The sequence below is a fragment of the Pyrgilauda ruficollis genome, unplaced genomic scaffold, assembly GCF_017590135.1.
Source record: "Pyrgilauda ruficollis isolate IOZ18807 unplaced genomic scaffold, ASM1759013v1 scaffold23, whole genome shotgun sequence".
Lineage (NCBI taxonomy): Eukaryota > Metazoa > Chordata > Aves > Passeriformes > Passeridae > Pyrgilauda > Pyrgilauda ruficollis.
Genome location: NW_024522539.1, coordinates 12,195,923 through 12,212,512, shown reverse-complemented (window position 1 = coordinate 12,212,512; position 16,590 = coordinate 12,195,923). Strand labels below are relative to the sequence as shown.

General features: G+C 39.1%; 1 protein-coding gene across 2 annotated transcripts in view; it reads left to right on the top strand.

Annotated features, from left to right (window-relative positions):
- The window catches only part of RAB27A (RAB27A, member RAS oncogene family), a 29,082-nt gene extending 14,842 nt beyond the window's left edge, over nt 1-14,240 (top strand). For both annotated transcript variants that reach the window (XM_041469250.1, XM_041469249.1), the window contains 5 exons: nt 7,567-7,739; nt 9,290-9,375; nt 9,987-10,090; nt 10,775-10,898; nt 11,898-14,240. In XM_041469250.1, coding sequence (XP_041325184.1) covers nt 7,587-7,739; nt 9,290-9,375; nt 9,987-10,090; nt 10,775-10,898; nt 11,898-12,096 — 666 coding nt within the window. In that variant the 5' untranslated portion in view covers nt 7,567-7,586 and the 3' untranslated portion in view covers nt 12,097-14,240. The remainder of the gene's footprint in view (nt 1-7,566; nt 7,740-9,289; nt 9,376-9,986; nt 10,091-10,774; nt 10,899-11,897) is intronic.
- The last annotated feature ends 2,350 nt before the right edge of the window (nt 14,241-16,590 follow it).

Genomic DNA, 16,590 nt, shown 5'->3' with positions numbered 1-16,590 from the left:
TCCATCTCTGTCCATTGTGTACCCTTCCTTGCTTAGCATCTCTGACTGTCCTGTGATGCTGGATTTGAGGAATAGAAGAATAACCTTTTCTAGTTGCTGGACAGGGTTTTAACTGACAGTTTCCCATGCTTTCCCACAGATAACTATGAACTTATTTTGTCCTTTTTGTTGCATTCATTTAAGAAATCCCACTGATTAAATATTTGCACCAGTAACTTTTATTATTCCTAATGTTGTGCCTGATATCCATAGATAGAGTTTTCCATCTCACTAGAAATGGATGTGGCTTAGTTGTTCAGTCAGTACCTTTGATAACCAGTAAATGTTCTGGGGAACAGGATGTTTTCACTGCTTGCTGGAAGAATGATGACATTAGTCCTGCTCCAAAAGGCCATGATGCCTTGTGATTAGCTGTTTTCAGAAAACTTCTGATGGACTTCAAAATTCTTGGGTATTTCAATGGTACCTAAATAATGAGAAAGCATTTAACTTGCTAAGAAATAACTGGAAGAACAAAATGTTAGAAATAAGGTAGAAGGTAGCTGAGAACTTTCCTGTTCCAAAAGACAAATATATCTATATCTTTGTTTTTGTTTTTTTTTTTTTTTTTTAAGAAGCTGCAAATATTCCTCTGGCCATTCACAGTGTGTGCTTTAAAGGAATTAAACAAAGAACATGGCCTGACTGACATGTATTGCAGTCTACTAAATCACCCATATAGGCAGAGCATAATTTACACTTTCTTTACTGTGAGTATCTGCACATGTTTTCTTTGAGATGTCATTTTATTAATATTCTACCTGCACATAGGAAACTGCTTCCTTTTTCAGCTTTTAGATTTTTAACTTTTTAAAAAAATTATTATTCCTCTTATTCTGCATTTTCATGTGTTTGCTTATCTGCTGGAGATTTTTATCTCCTGGAAAACCAATTTCTTAAAGAAATATGCAATTCTTACTATCCTGTGTGATTCTTATTTTCTTCTCCTTTACCCTTTGGTGGCTATTTCTGTGGGCAGAATTAGAAGTGTGCTCTTTTTTCTTGCCCTTCTGAATTTGAAAGTGCTGCTGAATCAGTGGGTGGTCAGACTCATGGATATTTCCCATCAGTGAACATGACCAACTTTGTGGGTGAAGCCCTTGTGGCTCCCATTTTGTCAGAAACAGTTGGAAAATGTGTGTATCTGTGTAAGACTGTCATTGATAATTCCTTGATCCTGTGAAGAGTAGGTACAGTGCAGTGACATATTCCAGATGGTAAGGTTGGGCTGTGAGGAAGGAGGTGGGTCCCAAAGTGGTCAGAATTGTCACATTAGAGAGGATGCTGAACATTGCTCTGAATTTCCTGTTTATAAGCTAGTGAAATAGCACGGAAGCACTTGGAAGCCAGCATGGCTTAATGTATTTATTGGAGGAGGAGGGGAGTGGTTGAGCATGGACTAAGTAGTGTAGAATTGCTTAAAAGAAATTACAAATGCTTGCTTTACTTTCCCCATTTACTCTGGAGTTTATTAGCTTTATACAGATGTTTGCTTTAGTGCTCTAACTTAAAAGGAGCTTCTGATGAGAGTGCAAAGAGGTAATTTGTGAGGCAAAAGATCTGTCCCCATCCTGGGAACAAGAGCAACTGTTTTCATCACATAGCATTGCAAATCTTTCTTTTTCTACAGTATTTCCTTACCATGAAGCATGAAAATGTTAGGAAGTGATGAGGGAACAGAGATGGTGCTGTACTTTTTGCACAGAAGTTGAAGCTGCACAAAGGTCCTCCTGTATGGGGAGTGTTGAATAACCAACTGCAACATTCCTACTTTTATTCTTCATTTTTTTCCAGTTCCATGCTGCTTTTCATTCATTTGTGTAACTGAGATAACCTTTGAAATCCAGCTGCCTGATTGTTGGTTTGGTGGTGCTGAAATGCAAATGCAAAACTAACTGTTGTTTCATTTCCTGGCTTCTCCATTCCTAGTGTCTCCTGGTTTTCTGGAAACATAGTCCAGAGTCTGCTGTTACCTTGCCTGGCCTGTTGTGCAAGGTTCTCACCACATCAGACCTGCTGCTTCCCTTTTATGCCCCCTTTCTGGGTGGAATTATCAATTCCTGTATCTCCTGTAGTAACTCATTCTCACAGTGCTTTGTGTGCTCATCAGTTTGTGCTCTCAAAATGCTGCAGTTGCAGCTGAAAAATGGTTGTAGAGCACCTTCAGCCAAGTAAAAGTGACATCAGTGTTTGGAGGCTAAAATGTTCTTATGTATCTTGAGCACCCTTAAAATTAATTAGATCTTTCCAAGAAAGAGTCTCTCCTTAGACAGTGATCCTGCAAGTCTTTGGAATTCCTCTACAGTTGTGGCAGTAAAACATTGTGACAGTAAAATGTGAGGTAAAGCAATTGAAAGTAACCAAGGAGTATTTTTTTTTTCATGTTTGTTACAGAAAAGCCCCAGCAGTCATAGAAAGTGTCATTTTGACCAAAACTAAAGCAAGCCAGGTCATACATTTTCCTAAGAAAAAACAATAGTGCAGCTCAGAACATTTTGGTGAAGTGCATATTCATCAGTTCTCTTCCCCCAGCACAGCAGGTACTTGAGTTTATGAACAATTGTTGTCATGATGTGCTACATTACATTTGTACAGATCTGGCAGGTTTTAACAAAGCACGTCTAACAAAGTGCTGACTAAGCAGGAGCATTATTTAAGTCTCTGTCCCTTGTTTGGACAGAGCTGGCTGGTGATTGACCAGTTCTTCAAGCTCTCTGGTGCTGCTGGAGCCTTAAAGCAGGGTGAGGCCATGCAGTGTGCTTGCCCACGCAAACAGGAATGCGAGTATTGCCTCGCTGCTGTGTGGTGGCAGTGCTGCTGTGACAGGATTTCTGAATGTACTCCTCCGCACTCTGGATCACTTCTCAGTTTTTCTGTTGGAACAGATGGAGTGACACATAAAACACTCTCAAAGTTTAATTTTGTGTAGTGCCTTGGTGAAAAAATTTTTTGTATGAATTGATGTGCACTTGCAGAATAATCAAATCTGTACAAATGCATTATTGCCCACTGAGAGACCTGTAGTGTCTTCTTTTTCTGTCTGGGGTGGATTTTGGTTTAATTTTTCCCCAATGTCCATGTCAACTCTAATCACAAGCATGTAGCCTCAACAGAAAGGAAGCAGTTTACATTAAAGACTGCTCTATTCTCAAACCAGAGGTAAAGAATGTAAAGCTATAACTGAACAGGTGTGATCCATATACTCCATCATTAGTGCATTTTTGAATGAAAACCCCTGCTGGGAACAATGTAATTGTTTAAAGGTGTGTGGGTGATTTTGCAGCAACTTTAGATCTGTTCCAAGGTAGGTCTTGCACAAATCTCTTTTGAAATGCTGTTTGCCTCTAGGAATAAAAGGGACATGTGAGCTGTGTAATTGCTTGCCAGCCATGCAGTGAGGCAGCACCCTCCTAGACACAGACATGGGCACACCTCTTTATCTCTGAGCACGCATCAACGTGGATGCAAACAGCTGACACGTAAGCCTCTTGGCTGTGTGCTGAAGAGGTGGTGCTGGCAAAGTACTCCTACTGGAAGTTCTATCTCCAGTGTGCCCTAACTATTCCTTTTGCAGAGTTTGGGGTAAGTGGTATGCCTTACTTTAAACTGATGTGCTTCAGGATTGTCTGATTAGGGGCATGTTCAGATTTCCTGAATTTTACTGTGTGTATGTGTACATGTTTTTATTTGCAGATCAATGCTTTTGTTTTTGTTGTTTGTTTTTGGTGTTTTTTTTTTATTTGGATTGTGTTTCAATGTATTAATCTCTTTTGCATTCTTCCTTTTTCCTTCTTTCCATCAGCTCAGAAGCAGCACAAGAGTTGCATGTTTTGTGTAAGGCCAGTTCAGGAAGCATATCCCCTATTCCCATACTGCACGCCAAAAATGCAGGGGAAATCCTGCATGCCATGCCAATTTCCTTAATTTATACAGGAGCAAATCTGCCATAGTCTGGAATATTTTATCACACAATAATGCTGTGATATCTGTGTCCCAGAGGCAAAAAGATGAACCCATTAACACTGATGTCCTCAGACTAGGAAATGCAGGGAACAAGAGGAGCACTTGATTTTGAGAGAATCCCTTCTTGATAAGGCCTGATGTGTGTGTGTGTGTGGAGGCTGCAGATCAGCCTCCTGTCAGCCACGAAAAAGTGCAGTGGAGCCTTTCCAGCACTTGTTCATAGCTCTTATCCATCTGCATACCAGGCAAAGTGCAAAGCCAGAGCTGAATGGGATTTCAGGAGGGATTTACAACAGGCAAAACTGTGGAGGGCTTGATGTGCAGCTTAAAACTGTGTCCATTTGTGATTTTTTTTTTAACCTAGGAGTTCTTACTCTTAGAAGCAAGATTTGGGAATGATTTTGTTTTGGTGACCTGGTGAATTCTAACTGTATCATTAGTGTTTTCAGAATCTTCCTTTTCTGCCTCCTACTCTCCTGATATATGAAGTATGGAAAAGTGGAAGGAAAGACTGGAAAGTGTGAAGCCATAAAGCCTAATTTAAAAAAAAAAAGCAAAATTGGAAGGAAAAAATGGGATGGGTTTTAGTAACAGGGCCATGATTTTTAAAAGTTTCACAGCAGTTTTTGCTGTGAATATACTTTACAGTGAATATATTCTTATTTCTGTTATGTGAAACTGAATGTGTCTGGACACTAGGACTGCTGGTCTCGGAAGTGGAGGGTGGAGATCACTTTTTAAATATTTGTACAGGGAGGAGGACAAGGCTTGAAACTACTGTGAAAATAGCTCTTTACATGTCTCCGAGGATAGGTTAACTGTGCAGGGTTTCACAAGAACCACTCCCTGGAGATATTTGAATAATAGATTGACATTATGGGGTGCAGTGAGAGGTGTGTGCATTTCAAAACCAGAGGAGAAGATTTCCTTCTCAAGCAAAGCTTTTAGAAGGCATTTTTAGAACCCTTCCTGTGAAGGGTTCCTCACCCTCTGTTAGTCCTTTGGAAATTGTATTTTGCACTGACCACAGGGAGAACTGAGTGGGCCAAATGATGAGGCATGTGTGTCCTGACAGACACTTTACAAATCAGGTATGATACTAGGAATACCTTTTTTTGGGGTATTTACTTCACCAAAGCCTAATCTTGACCTTTCTGTTTTGGCCAGAGCTTTCACACAGCCCTGTCCAGTGGAAGGTGCAGCTGAACTGTAACAATTCCCTACAGCTCTGTGGCACAGCTGCAGTGCCCTTCCTTCCTTCCTCTGTGTGGTATTGCACAGGGTGCATGGTAAATCAGCAGTTATCAGCTGCACTGTCATTGGTACTCATTATTAAGAGCATATTCTGTACACCTATAGCCACCCAACAGAAAACCAACAGGACAAGGCAAATACCTCTGTGCAGGTGGCACAGCACAGTAAAAAGCACAAAGCAAGCTTGTCTTTGTGTAATATACTGGCCCTAAGATTTGCATCTAGGTTTTTTAAAGCAACAATTAATTTAGGGACCTTGTGACTGACAGAACATGTGCTTGAGTAGAGGATGAGCAGATCGTAGCCCTTTGAGAACGTGAGGGCAAAGGAAATGTGTGAGATGGAAGTCTAAATCAAATGCAGTTTTTAGAAAAATCCATCTTTGTTTTTTGAAATCCTTTTCATTTTCTTCTGGTACATTTCAATGAAAAGACTTTGATAGACCTACAGGGTAGGTGATCTGGTTTTACTTTTTTTTCCTTCACCAACAGGGGAGAGGACTTAATAAATTAAACAAACCCCCCGAAATTATTTTTGCTGACACATGCGAGTGTGTCTAATGGATCAGGGTTCTTAATTTCTTCTGAAAATGTTCTTGTGTCAGTATTTGGACTACCTGTTCAACTTGCTTACTTGACTATGCTGCTCCTTCAGATGCAGTCCTGCAGTTGTGGTGCATTTATGTAAAAAGCTCACTTTTGCTGCAGGGCTCTCCCTTTCAGCCTTCTGTTCTATTGCAAAACTTTGGTTAAAACACAACGGTAGGATATGAATTAGCTGGCTATGGTGTAGTAGTGAGTGTGAACTCTGTCACCTAAACCCCCTTCCTGCAAGCTGTTACTGGCATTGATGGCATAATGTGAAATATACATTGGCTGGGAAAGGGAGACTTTAGTGCTTCTCAAAAAGGGAAAAATGTGTCAGCTGCTTTCCACTAACTCTTCAGGTGGAGAATATCTGGGGTAAATCTGACCACTGTCTGCTTTTTAGTAAGCTGCTTATGGCCACATCAACCAGACACAGTTCTGACTTGTAACCAAGAAAGGGACAATTATAAAGGTGTGAAGCTTTTAAGATGGTTACGGTTTTAGCTGAATGGTGGTGATTGACGCCCACATGCTGGAGACACAGTTTGTCCTAGACGTCAAGCTGTGAGTTGATATTCAAGAAATTAATTGGTGTTTTTCCATTGATGCAAACTACTGCAGTGTTTGACTTGAAATTAATATCTTTATGTAGTTCAAGCTACAAGTATCTCCAAAAATACGTACAGTTAAAACAGCAGATATTACTCTTTCAAAATTTTATTTCATAATCTATTTTTTTTTTTTGGATTTTTTGGATTTTTTCTGTCCTTCATAAGAGGCAATTTTACGCCAGGCTTCTGTTGCTTTTCAAGTGGTTATTTTAGGCTTATCTTTTCATGTTCATGTCTTTGAACACAGCACAAGGCAGCTCTCTACTGTTTGTTTTGGGGGAGGGAGGCTCAGTAGCTACTCAACAGGAAAGTGCCAGTGTACTTACATCAGCTTTTCTAGTACACATGGAATTTGCCAGTGATTTTTGTTACACATTTTAGTTGTTCCTGCACTTAGATTAGACTATAGAGAATATGGTTATTTTTAAAAAGGCAGAAAAAAAAGAGAGAAATTTCTTAAATGTGTAATGAGCCATAGACAAAATGTGTGTGTTTGTTTAATGTCAATTCAGGATCAAGATTTTGTTTGAATGGCTAGCTAGCTTCACAACACAAACTCTAAAAACTGAAGATTCTTCCTCAAAACAAAAACCTCAACAAAAAGAAAGTCTTATTCAAGATTAAGAAATAGCTATTAATAGAAAATTACTTTAAATTTTGTTTATATATAGTTGGACAGTCCAGGAATTTTTTTTTCATATATTACTAATGCCATAGTGAGGATGAGACCAGAATTGCATTGCTAGTACAATTAAGTAGCTTTTGCTACCTTCCAGGAGGATTAAAAACAGTTCTGAAGTTTCTGTTGCAGATACCTTGAATAGTTTGACCTTGATTTTCAGTCTTGCCTGAAGAAGTTAGAATTGTGTTGTCTTCCCTTTCCAATAAAAGGAATGTAATAAAACTAAAGATGTGCTTTTTCAGTCACAGCTGCATTTGATATTGGTAATTTGTGTAACTGAGAGTTTAAAGTGAAGTCAGTGTAAAGGAGCACAGAACTGGCCTCACCACTTGCTGCTTTGTAGTTCAGGGAGTGATTTGTATTTTAAACATTTGTCAGAAGTCCTGGCAGAGCTCTGGACTAACTGTTCCTTTTTGCTTTGCTTTTTAAGGTGCCGCCTGAATTCTCACTATGTCTGATGGGGACTATGATTACCTCATAAAATTCCTAGCGCTCGGTGATTCTGGAGTAGGAAAGACCAGCCTCCTTTATCAATACACAGATGGCAAATTTAATTCCAAATTCATCACAACGGTGGGCATTGACTTTCGGGAAAAGCGAGTGGTGAGTTTGTACGAAGAACGTGCTACTTGAAAATGGTGTCTGTCTGTGTGTAGGCCTGCAATCAGTGTTATTGTGTGCTTCATTTTGTGACAGGAAAGGCCTCATCTGACCTGGTTTGTCATTGCTGTGTATGGACTCATTTCCCCAGAAGTTAAAGAGCTGATTCTAAGAACCCACTTCTTTCTGCTCAGCAGATGTTGATGAGTGTGTCTACCCTGTGACTTGTGCACACAGTACCTGAAATAGCACTTTTACTGTTGAACTCTTTTCACAAGGAAGGACTGAACTGTAGTTAAAATGTTATTGCTGGGTGTGAACTGAAATGGCTGCTGAACAAACGTGCAGTTTTTAAACATGTGCATGAAATGGTACATGCAACTGATCTGGCTTCCTAAGCAGTCACTAGCAGAGAAGAAATATGAAATATAAGGCTGCTTTTTTCAACCCCTGAATTGTTATTAAACTAAGCAAATGTACTTCTGATATGAAGCTGAGCACTAGAATACCATAACCAATTGGATGCTGGTCCTTACTGCTCTGAGAAATGGAGTTGGCACAAGTTTTTGTTGTTACATACAGGTATTAAATGTCTTTCATTGTAGCCTGGTGACTTCCTGTGTCCAGAAATCTGGATGGTGTAATGGGCATTGTGCAGACTGGCTTTTGGTGCGCAACATGCACCACGGTAGTTCAAGGATATCTTAGTTAAATGCCAAACTGGTCTCTTGAATAAGTCATTGTCCCCTTTGTGGGATTGTAAACATGGTGGTTTACTTGATCAGCATATTTGATAACTCAGGATAAGGTTTAGGCTTCAGAGCCTGAATCTTATAATACATGAACTTGCTGAATTTGTGGAATTCTAAAGATCTGCTTGTAGCTCTTGTAAGCTTAGATACAATGACATTTGAAGGTAATGAAGATGACTTAAAGCATTCTAAAGAAGACATGGATCTATTTTTATCTGATCCTTCCAATACTAATAGATGCCCTTATTTTTTTCATGCTGAGAAAATGCTTCAGCTTTTATTTTTATCATCCAATTTCTGCTTTATAAGCTGTGATCTGATAAGATCTACCCTCAGCAATTTTTCAGCAGCATTTTGGCAGCTAAGTACAGATGTCATTATCTCTTGTGTATATCCTGTTTGCTAATGAGGTTCTGCTATTGCTACAAATACATTGCCAGACTGCACTGTTGCTTTCTTATGTTTTATTTTGAACATGATGTAAGGTAGTAAAAAACCCAGAAAATCAAAATACAAAAATTAATCTTGTCTTGTGGCTCTAAATATCTGTCTGGAGTCCCTAGTCTATTGGGCCCTGGTTTTGCAGTTTCCCTTTTACCCTTATTTTAAAATATTTAATTGGATGCAATATTAAAATGCATCTCATACTACTTTTGCCTTACAAAGCAGAGGATTGAGTTGTAGTTGGGATCTGTGCATCAGCTGTGCTAATTTTGCTGCATTTGATGACTTTAAATGTCAGTTCTTTTGTATTCTGTAGCAGCTGGACTGGTAACAGTCTTGCAAATTTACCTTTTCCAGGTGTATAGACCCAATGGGCCAGATGGTGTTGGTGGCAGAGGACAGAGGATCCATCTTCAGCTCTGGGACACTGCAGGGCAGGAAAGGTATGGCCCAAGATTGCAATGGGAACTTACTGTAAAGGCAATGGAAAGCTTCCTATGAGTACCCATGAAATTCTAACTGTAATTTACAACTGTAGAAAACAAAACTGTAACTTGTTTTTTAGTCTTTGTTTTCATAGCCAGCATATATAGACACTTTTAAAGTTTTAAGTTCTTTTAAGTTTCTGTAAATATGTTGATGTCTTGGGAAAGTCAGGCAAAAGCATCTCAAAGGATTCTTTTCTATTGGCCTATCAAAAGACTAGCATTTTTGTTAATCTTAAATTCAAGGACTGATGTGTATAGGGGATAAATTTTTGTTCAAAGTTAGAATTTCATTATTGTTTTAATTTTTGAATCTTGATCAAGGCATGCTTTATAGTAGACTGTTTAAAGCTCTCACACTCAAGTCTCCTTGATGCCTTAGGCCTTGATTAGGCCACAGTAATGTTAGCAATTTTTCTTACACAGTCCCTGTCTCAGCAAAACAATTATGAATATTTCCTTCTGGTTCATTCAGTCTTAAGTTACCTCAGTTCTTCTATGATTGTAGAGCAACTGTGTTTTCAAAGTAACTTTCAGATGAGCAAATTAATTTTGCTTTCCTGGTCTAGGTTTCGTAGCTTGACTACTGCTTTCTTCAGAGATGCCATGGGATTTCTTCTGCTCTTTGATCTGACAAATGAGCAAAGCTTTCTGAATGTCAGGAACTGGATAAGTATGGCTTTTTTTTTTTTAATTTCTTTCTTTGCATGGGTGGAATGGGGTGTGGGGGTTATGTTTGTAAATATGGAGTCTCACTGAGAATTAGAACTTAAAATACTAGTTTTTATGGCTTTCTCAGTAAAATAATGTAAGTGTTGTATTATAATTGTAATAGCTGCTAGTGATGGCTTCTAGGGCTCACCTGAAATTCAGCTTTGCCTACTGAACTTGGATTTTAGCCTATATAAAAGAAAGCTGAGACAATATCCTATCCCTGGCTCAGGTGCTGTTCAGTAATTTAAGTGTGTGGGAAGCCTATGCAAAAGTATTTTGGCTCACCTGAAGCTTTGTCAGCAAAACAAATGGAAGGCAAATGTTACTTGGCCGGTATATCCAGGCAAAGGAGTTCCCAAACTGCATCATCCATCTGGAGAGGGAAGCAGATCCTTTCTTGGCTCATGATAGATGCTTAGTGAGTGTAACTCCTTCAGCTGCAAATACACAAGTTTCTGTGTGAACTCTGCCAGGCTTCTGTTTCCCTGGGTTTTTCACTGGGTATGTGACAGTGGAAGTCCACATGTCCTCTGGCTCCTCAGTGCCAGTGGAGAAGGGCTGTGAGCCAGCAGAGCAAGCCTGGTCTGTGGTAGTGTTCCTAGGGAGTGTGTGTGACAGTGACTCTTCATGTTGGTGCTGCCAGGTCAGCTACAAATGCATGCGTATTGTGAAAACCCAGACATTGTGTTATGTGGAAACAAGAGTGACCTGGAGGACCAAAGGATGGTGAAGGAAGAAGATGCTAAGGAACTTGCAGAAAAATATGGGTAAGTAACTGTCTTCCAATTATTGCTGTGATTAGAGCAGAGTGAGATTTTCTGTAATGCTTTTTTCTGTATACTGAAAGGTTATTGTGAGAATAAGCATTTTGGAATGCTTAACTGCCTGGTATGATATCTTTTTTTCTGTCTGAGATTAATATTTTCTTCATTGCTTAAAAATAAGTACTTAGTATTGCAGTAATTTTACACTGGAGATAGAGTAATCTTCTTTGCTTGGCAGTAAACAGTGTAAATTTTCACAGACATTCTGGAAAAGAGAGAAGTTAGAGAGGCAGGTGAATAATGGGGTCCCTTCTTTGCTTTTACCTATGCTGAGGTATCTGCACTCTCACAGGCTCCCAGAGAGTCTGAAAACTGAGTCAGACCAGTAGGAAGACAGGGTAGCCTTGCCCTTCCTCTGCCTGCCAGGCACGGGTCATGTGGCTCTGAAGGAAGTATGTGAAATCTTTGTTCCTATCAGATATTAATTTCTACTTTTATACTGCCTTAACTCTTTCATGGGGCTTATCTTTGGATTACCTTTGCGTTGCACTGAGAATCAGAAATACATTTCTGAAAGAAATAGTCTGATGCATTTGTTGTGTTTTAATTCATATAGTGGAGCAATTTTCTAGCACATGAACTGGACTTCTTCTCAAATGAAAGCTAAGTTAAATGATGTGCTCCAACCACTAATCCACCTTTGTCTGGAGGGATAGAGTAGAACTGCTCCAAAGTAAAGCCCACAGGACAGGCAATAGTGGGAACACTGGCTCCTCAGTGCAAGCTGTTCGGCAGGTCTTCTCTGTGTCCTACCTTCAGTAAGCCATTTCATTAATTTCTTTTGCATTTCATACCACTGAGCACTTGGTGTGTCTCTGCTATGGAGTAGCAGTGACAGTCTTAGTGTGAGTTCTAAGTATGTGGCAGTAATACTGGTTTTTTTTTTTTTGTTCTGTGAATGACAACTGTATGATGTAAGGTTTTATTTTTTGTCTCCTGCAGAATCCCATATTTTGAAACCAGTGCAGCAAATGGGAATAATGTAAGCAAAGCCATTGAAACTCTGCTTGACCTCATTATGAAGCGCATGGAACGATGTGTGGATAAATCCTGGATCCCTGAAGGGGTGGTGCGCTCCAATGGGCACAGCTCTACAGAACAACTGAATGAGGAGCAAGAAAAAGGCAGATGTGGCTGTTAGCCCAGTTACAAATAACTTTAATGTGTATGATACAGTACAGTTGCAGCTTACCTGTTTAACTTTGGGACAAATCGCTTTGTGTAGTTATTTAATGAGCTATATTAATTACTGATACGAATTTTTATTTGCTTTCTCTCAAACAACCTTGATCTCCACTTGTTTATATGCAGTTTATTAGCTGTGGCACAGAGGTTTAATTTGGTTTAGCACTGGATGTTCCTCTAATTCTCTGCTTGGGAGGAAAGGGGAAGAAAGGAATTTTCATTACCAAATTCAGAAACATGTCTCTATGGGCAGCCAGAAAGGGTAGACTTCTGAGTTGAAGGTTTTGCAGTTGCCCTTGGCAGTCTCCACTAACTACACAGAGTAGGCATTTAGATTAGATATTGTGACAGCTCTTGGTGTCTCCTAACAGCAAGATAACCAACTTGCTTCTTGGTTTTAAACAGAAACATTTAATCATTTCACCAATTAATAACAATCTTAAAGAGCACATCCTGTGTTTTCCACAGAAGCCTGAGAGTAGTTTTTCCTTGCTCTCCTAATCCATCAGTTTTCAGTGATGAAAACCAAAGGGAAGCACTTCAGTACAGAATAAAAAGCTCCAGAGAAGCACAGGGGTGTGCACACAGAGCACTTGGGGCATGTCATGTAATTGAACATGTAAACTACAACTATACTGTAAGAAATACATCCAATGCAGCCTATGAGGCCTCCTGACATCATTTGAATTTCTAGAACATGCATGTATGTAAATTTATAAGTAAATGGCATAACTGTGCATCTGTTATGTTTCTTTCATATTGCTACTCTTGTTTTAACAGGAATGTAGGGCAACCTAGATGTCAGGAAAATTTCATCAGAGTTGGTGCTTTGCACTGAATCTGTTTTACTGAGAATGTTTCTTCAAATTTGGAATTGAGAAATGAATGATTATTGTCTTCTGGAGAGATGCAGCTAAGATACTAGTCCTGTAGATCAGTATTTCTGAATTTATAATGCTCATTTTATTCTGCCAACCTTTGTGTCCTGAGCATCTTGGTTATCATATAATAATTTATGGCTTGTTAATTTCCTTTAGATTGTATTTTAAAAAAGAATATAGTTACTTTTCTCTCCCCCCAACTATGGATGACATAAATGTAATTTTTGGTTTCAGTGGATCATGTTACTCTAACCATTTTTATTTATTCATATGACCTAGGAAACAATCAGTATTTTTTGGGCTTTTGCCCAGATTGATTTATAAGATGTGCCTACCAAACTGTTTTCTACCCTGGCAGAGGTTGTATAATTGTAAGGTATTGCCAATTAAAATCATAACATGCCAAATTGAGTCTTGTTACAGACCTTCCAGAGCAGCTTGTTTACAGCACTCCAAAGCTATTGCTTCTTTAGAAATTATGTATTTATTTATTTAAATATTCTAGCTACTCTAATTTCAGGCAAGTATTGATACCAGTTATGAACATGAGTTGCAGCATAACAAAATTTTTGAAGGAAGGACCAAAAATGTTTCTAGAGTAGGATCTAAGGAAAAAAATATTTGATGTAGCTTCTGGTCATATTAATTAATACAAGAATAAGTGTTTAAACTTGGTTCTTAAAATATTTTACACAGTAATGCATTGTTCTTTAACAAACACAATGTGTAAATATTAGATTTTTACCACAGCCTACACAGAATATTTTAAAAGTGCAATATAATTTGACTGCTCTGGGGCTAGGACAGAGGTAAAAGAAATTTATATGAGTATAGGGTTTTGGTTTTTTCTACTCCACTTCTAAAATGCTTGTAGACCGGAATTACTGTAGTTTAATTCAGAGTGCCTTTTGAAGTTACCATCATGTTTCTGACCAGTAGAGTAAGAAACTCTAGTGTAAGACACAATACATTTCAATGTACTTCAGTGTCTGAATTTCTTTTAATGTAACTCTTTGGTTTTCAGAGGGTTGCAGTGGAACTTTGTCATGCATTAACTTAAAATGGGAGTTTTTGTGCTTATAGCTCCATCCAGTTCCTGAAAACTTTAAGGATTATTGCAACCAGCTATTGAGCTAAGTGACTACTGAAATAGTGTAAAAATATTTCCTTTTGAATACTTATGTTTAAATTGGATATTAAATATTAAATACTGAAACTGTCATCTTTGTGTCATGCCTATTATTGGTAACTATTTACAAAGAGGATCTTCATAAAACTGCCTTGATGTCAGCCTTTGAAATGTGCCATAAGATTTATCTGTTTGAATTATTGTGTGACAAAACTTTTGTTCCCTTTTAAACTCTCATGAGAAAGCACGGTAAATGTTTCTTGACAGTAAATTACACTGCTCTTACTAGATTAGTACTGGCTTTAAGAAACAAGAATTCTTAGGTGATGTGAAACTGCTATTTCAAGAAAAGTTGTTTCCTTTCAGTGTCAGATGGAGACATTGACCTGTAATTGAACCAAGTTTGGAAAGTGTTTCCATTAAGGTGGATTGTCCCAGAATTTCTTATAATAATATAAAATAGTTAATCATTCCTGATATGAACTTTGCCAGCACTGTTGAACTGAATTGTAACATTTCCTGTTGTCTTAGTTCAATGTCAGTCTGTGTCCTGCACTGTCCCTGTGTGTTGAGGACTCTTTGTTCAGATGTGTCCAAGGTCTGTGCTGTGGTTGAGGTGCTTGGTGACCCTCTCTTGCACTGACCAAACCAGTCAGACAGGAGCCTGGTGAACGCTGGGTGATACCAGGAGGAGCCTAAACCCAGAGGGACAATGGAGACATCAGTTCTGTGTTCATAAGACATTCAGAATGCCGCTCATCTGAGCGTGTCGCATGTTCAGAGCAAAGGGAACCGAGCAATGCATTTTGTCCACTTTATTGCTTCTGCAAAGGTAAGGAGCCTGATTTTTTAAAGTAACTGCTTCCATCAAGAGCAGTCTCTATTACCAGGTAGGTTATAATGTGCTGGAGGACTTTGCTGCCATTTAGAGGTTCCTTGAGAGGCAAGAGAATGAGCTGAACTAAACCTCTTTCATTTTAAAAAGGGCAAATGTCAAGTGTCACTGGGTATTCCCCCTGGGCTGCAATAACCCTATGCAGTAGTGCTAGCTGAAAAAACATTTTTCAGACAAGGAGATGAGCATCCTTTTCCAGGCTGACCAAAACCCAAAAGTGTGCTGCTGTGGCAGAGAAGGCCAGCTGTACCCACGGCTGCACTGGTAAAATGAAGGTGGCAGGTTGGGAAAGCCAGTCCTTCCTTATCTTCAGTAATTGTAAGATCGACTGGAGTTCTGTGCCCTGTTTTGGACACCTCAGAAAGACATTGACACATTGGAGTGAGTCCAGCAGATGCCACCAAGATCAGAGGGCTGGAGCACAAGGGGTAGGAAGAGACAGAACAGAGTTTGCTTAGGTTTAAGCTAAGGGGGGCTTTTCTGATGTCTTGAACTCTAATGGGTGGAGCCAGACCCATCTCAGAGGGCACAGGGGTAGGAAAGAGGCAAGAGAGAAATGTTTTCTAGAAAATTAAGATTAAACAGTAGGAAAAGATTGCCACCATAAAAGTGGTCAGAAATTGGAACAGGAGCTCAGGACGGTTATGGAGTCTTTGTCCTTGAAGACACTAAAAACTAAACTGGATGTGGCCTTGAGCCTGGTATTAATTTGTTCTGCTTTGAGCTGGGCTTTACTGAAGATGAGCCCTAGAAGTCTTTTACCCAACATGATCATATGTCTCTGAACCTGATCCTGTAAGTGCATTTGCCTGACAGTTGTTTATTCTTTCGCACGACGGTATGACAGTTCTTTCACTTCTGTTAGGAAACTTGTGCAAGTATGTAAATACTTGCAGATCAGAGCTTTGCTATGAGTTTAAGATAGTGAGTTGAGATGTTTGGTGAAACAGTTCTTGCTGTAGTAATCTTGTCAAAAACAAATGAGCCACTTGGTTTGCTGCAAAATCGCTTCTTCCAGTGAGGCTGTTTTTCACCTGGATACCTAATTCTGTCTGTGAATAACTATTAATAGAGTAGAAGTACATATTGGTTTTCTATAATTAATCTGGATTCTGTCACCAGCAACCTTCACCAGCAAATTTTAGTCAGGAAGAAGCACTTCAAATCTACAGCATAATGGCTTGTAGAGGAGATTAGTGCTTTGATGTGAAAAAAAGAGCTGGGAGTGATAATTTAATGGTAAATGCTTGTACTATCACTGTGCACTCACATCCTGTCTGCTGGATGTATTGGTGACAGTCTGTAATTCAAAGTGTTTAAACTGTAGAAACCACCAAATGCTTCACAACACAGTGCTCTGCCAGGAAAATAAATACAGCCCATGGGGAAAAGAATGGCACAAGGCAGGAAACTCGAAGTAATCAAACTGAAAAAGGAGAACAGCCAGGACCTAAGCAAACTTGTTTACTATTTGTTTTTTCCTGCAGCTGTAAAATAGCTTCCTTGATAAAACTGGACTGTGTGTGTGTCTTCACAGAGAAGTTT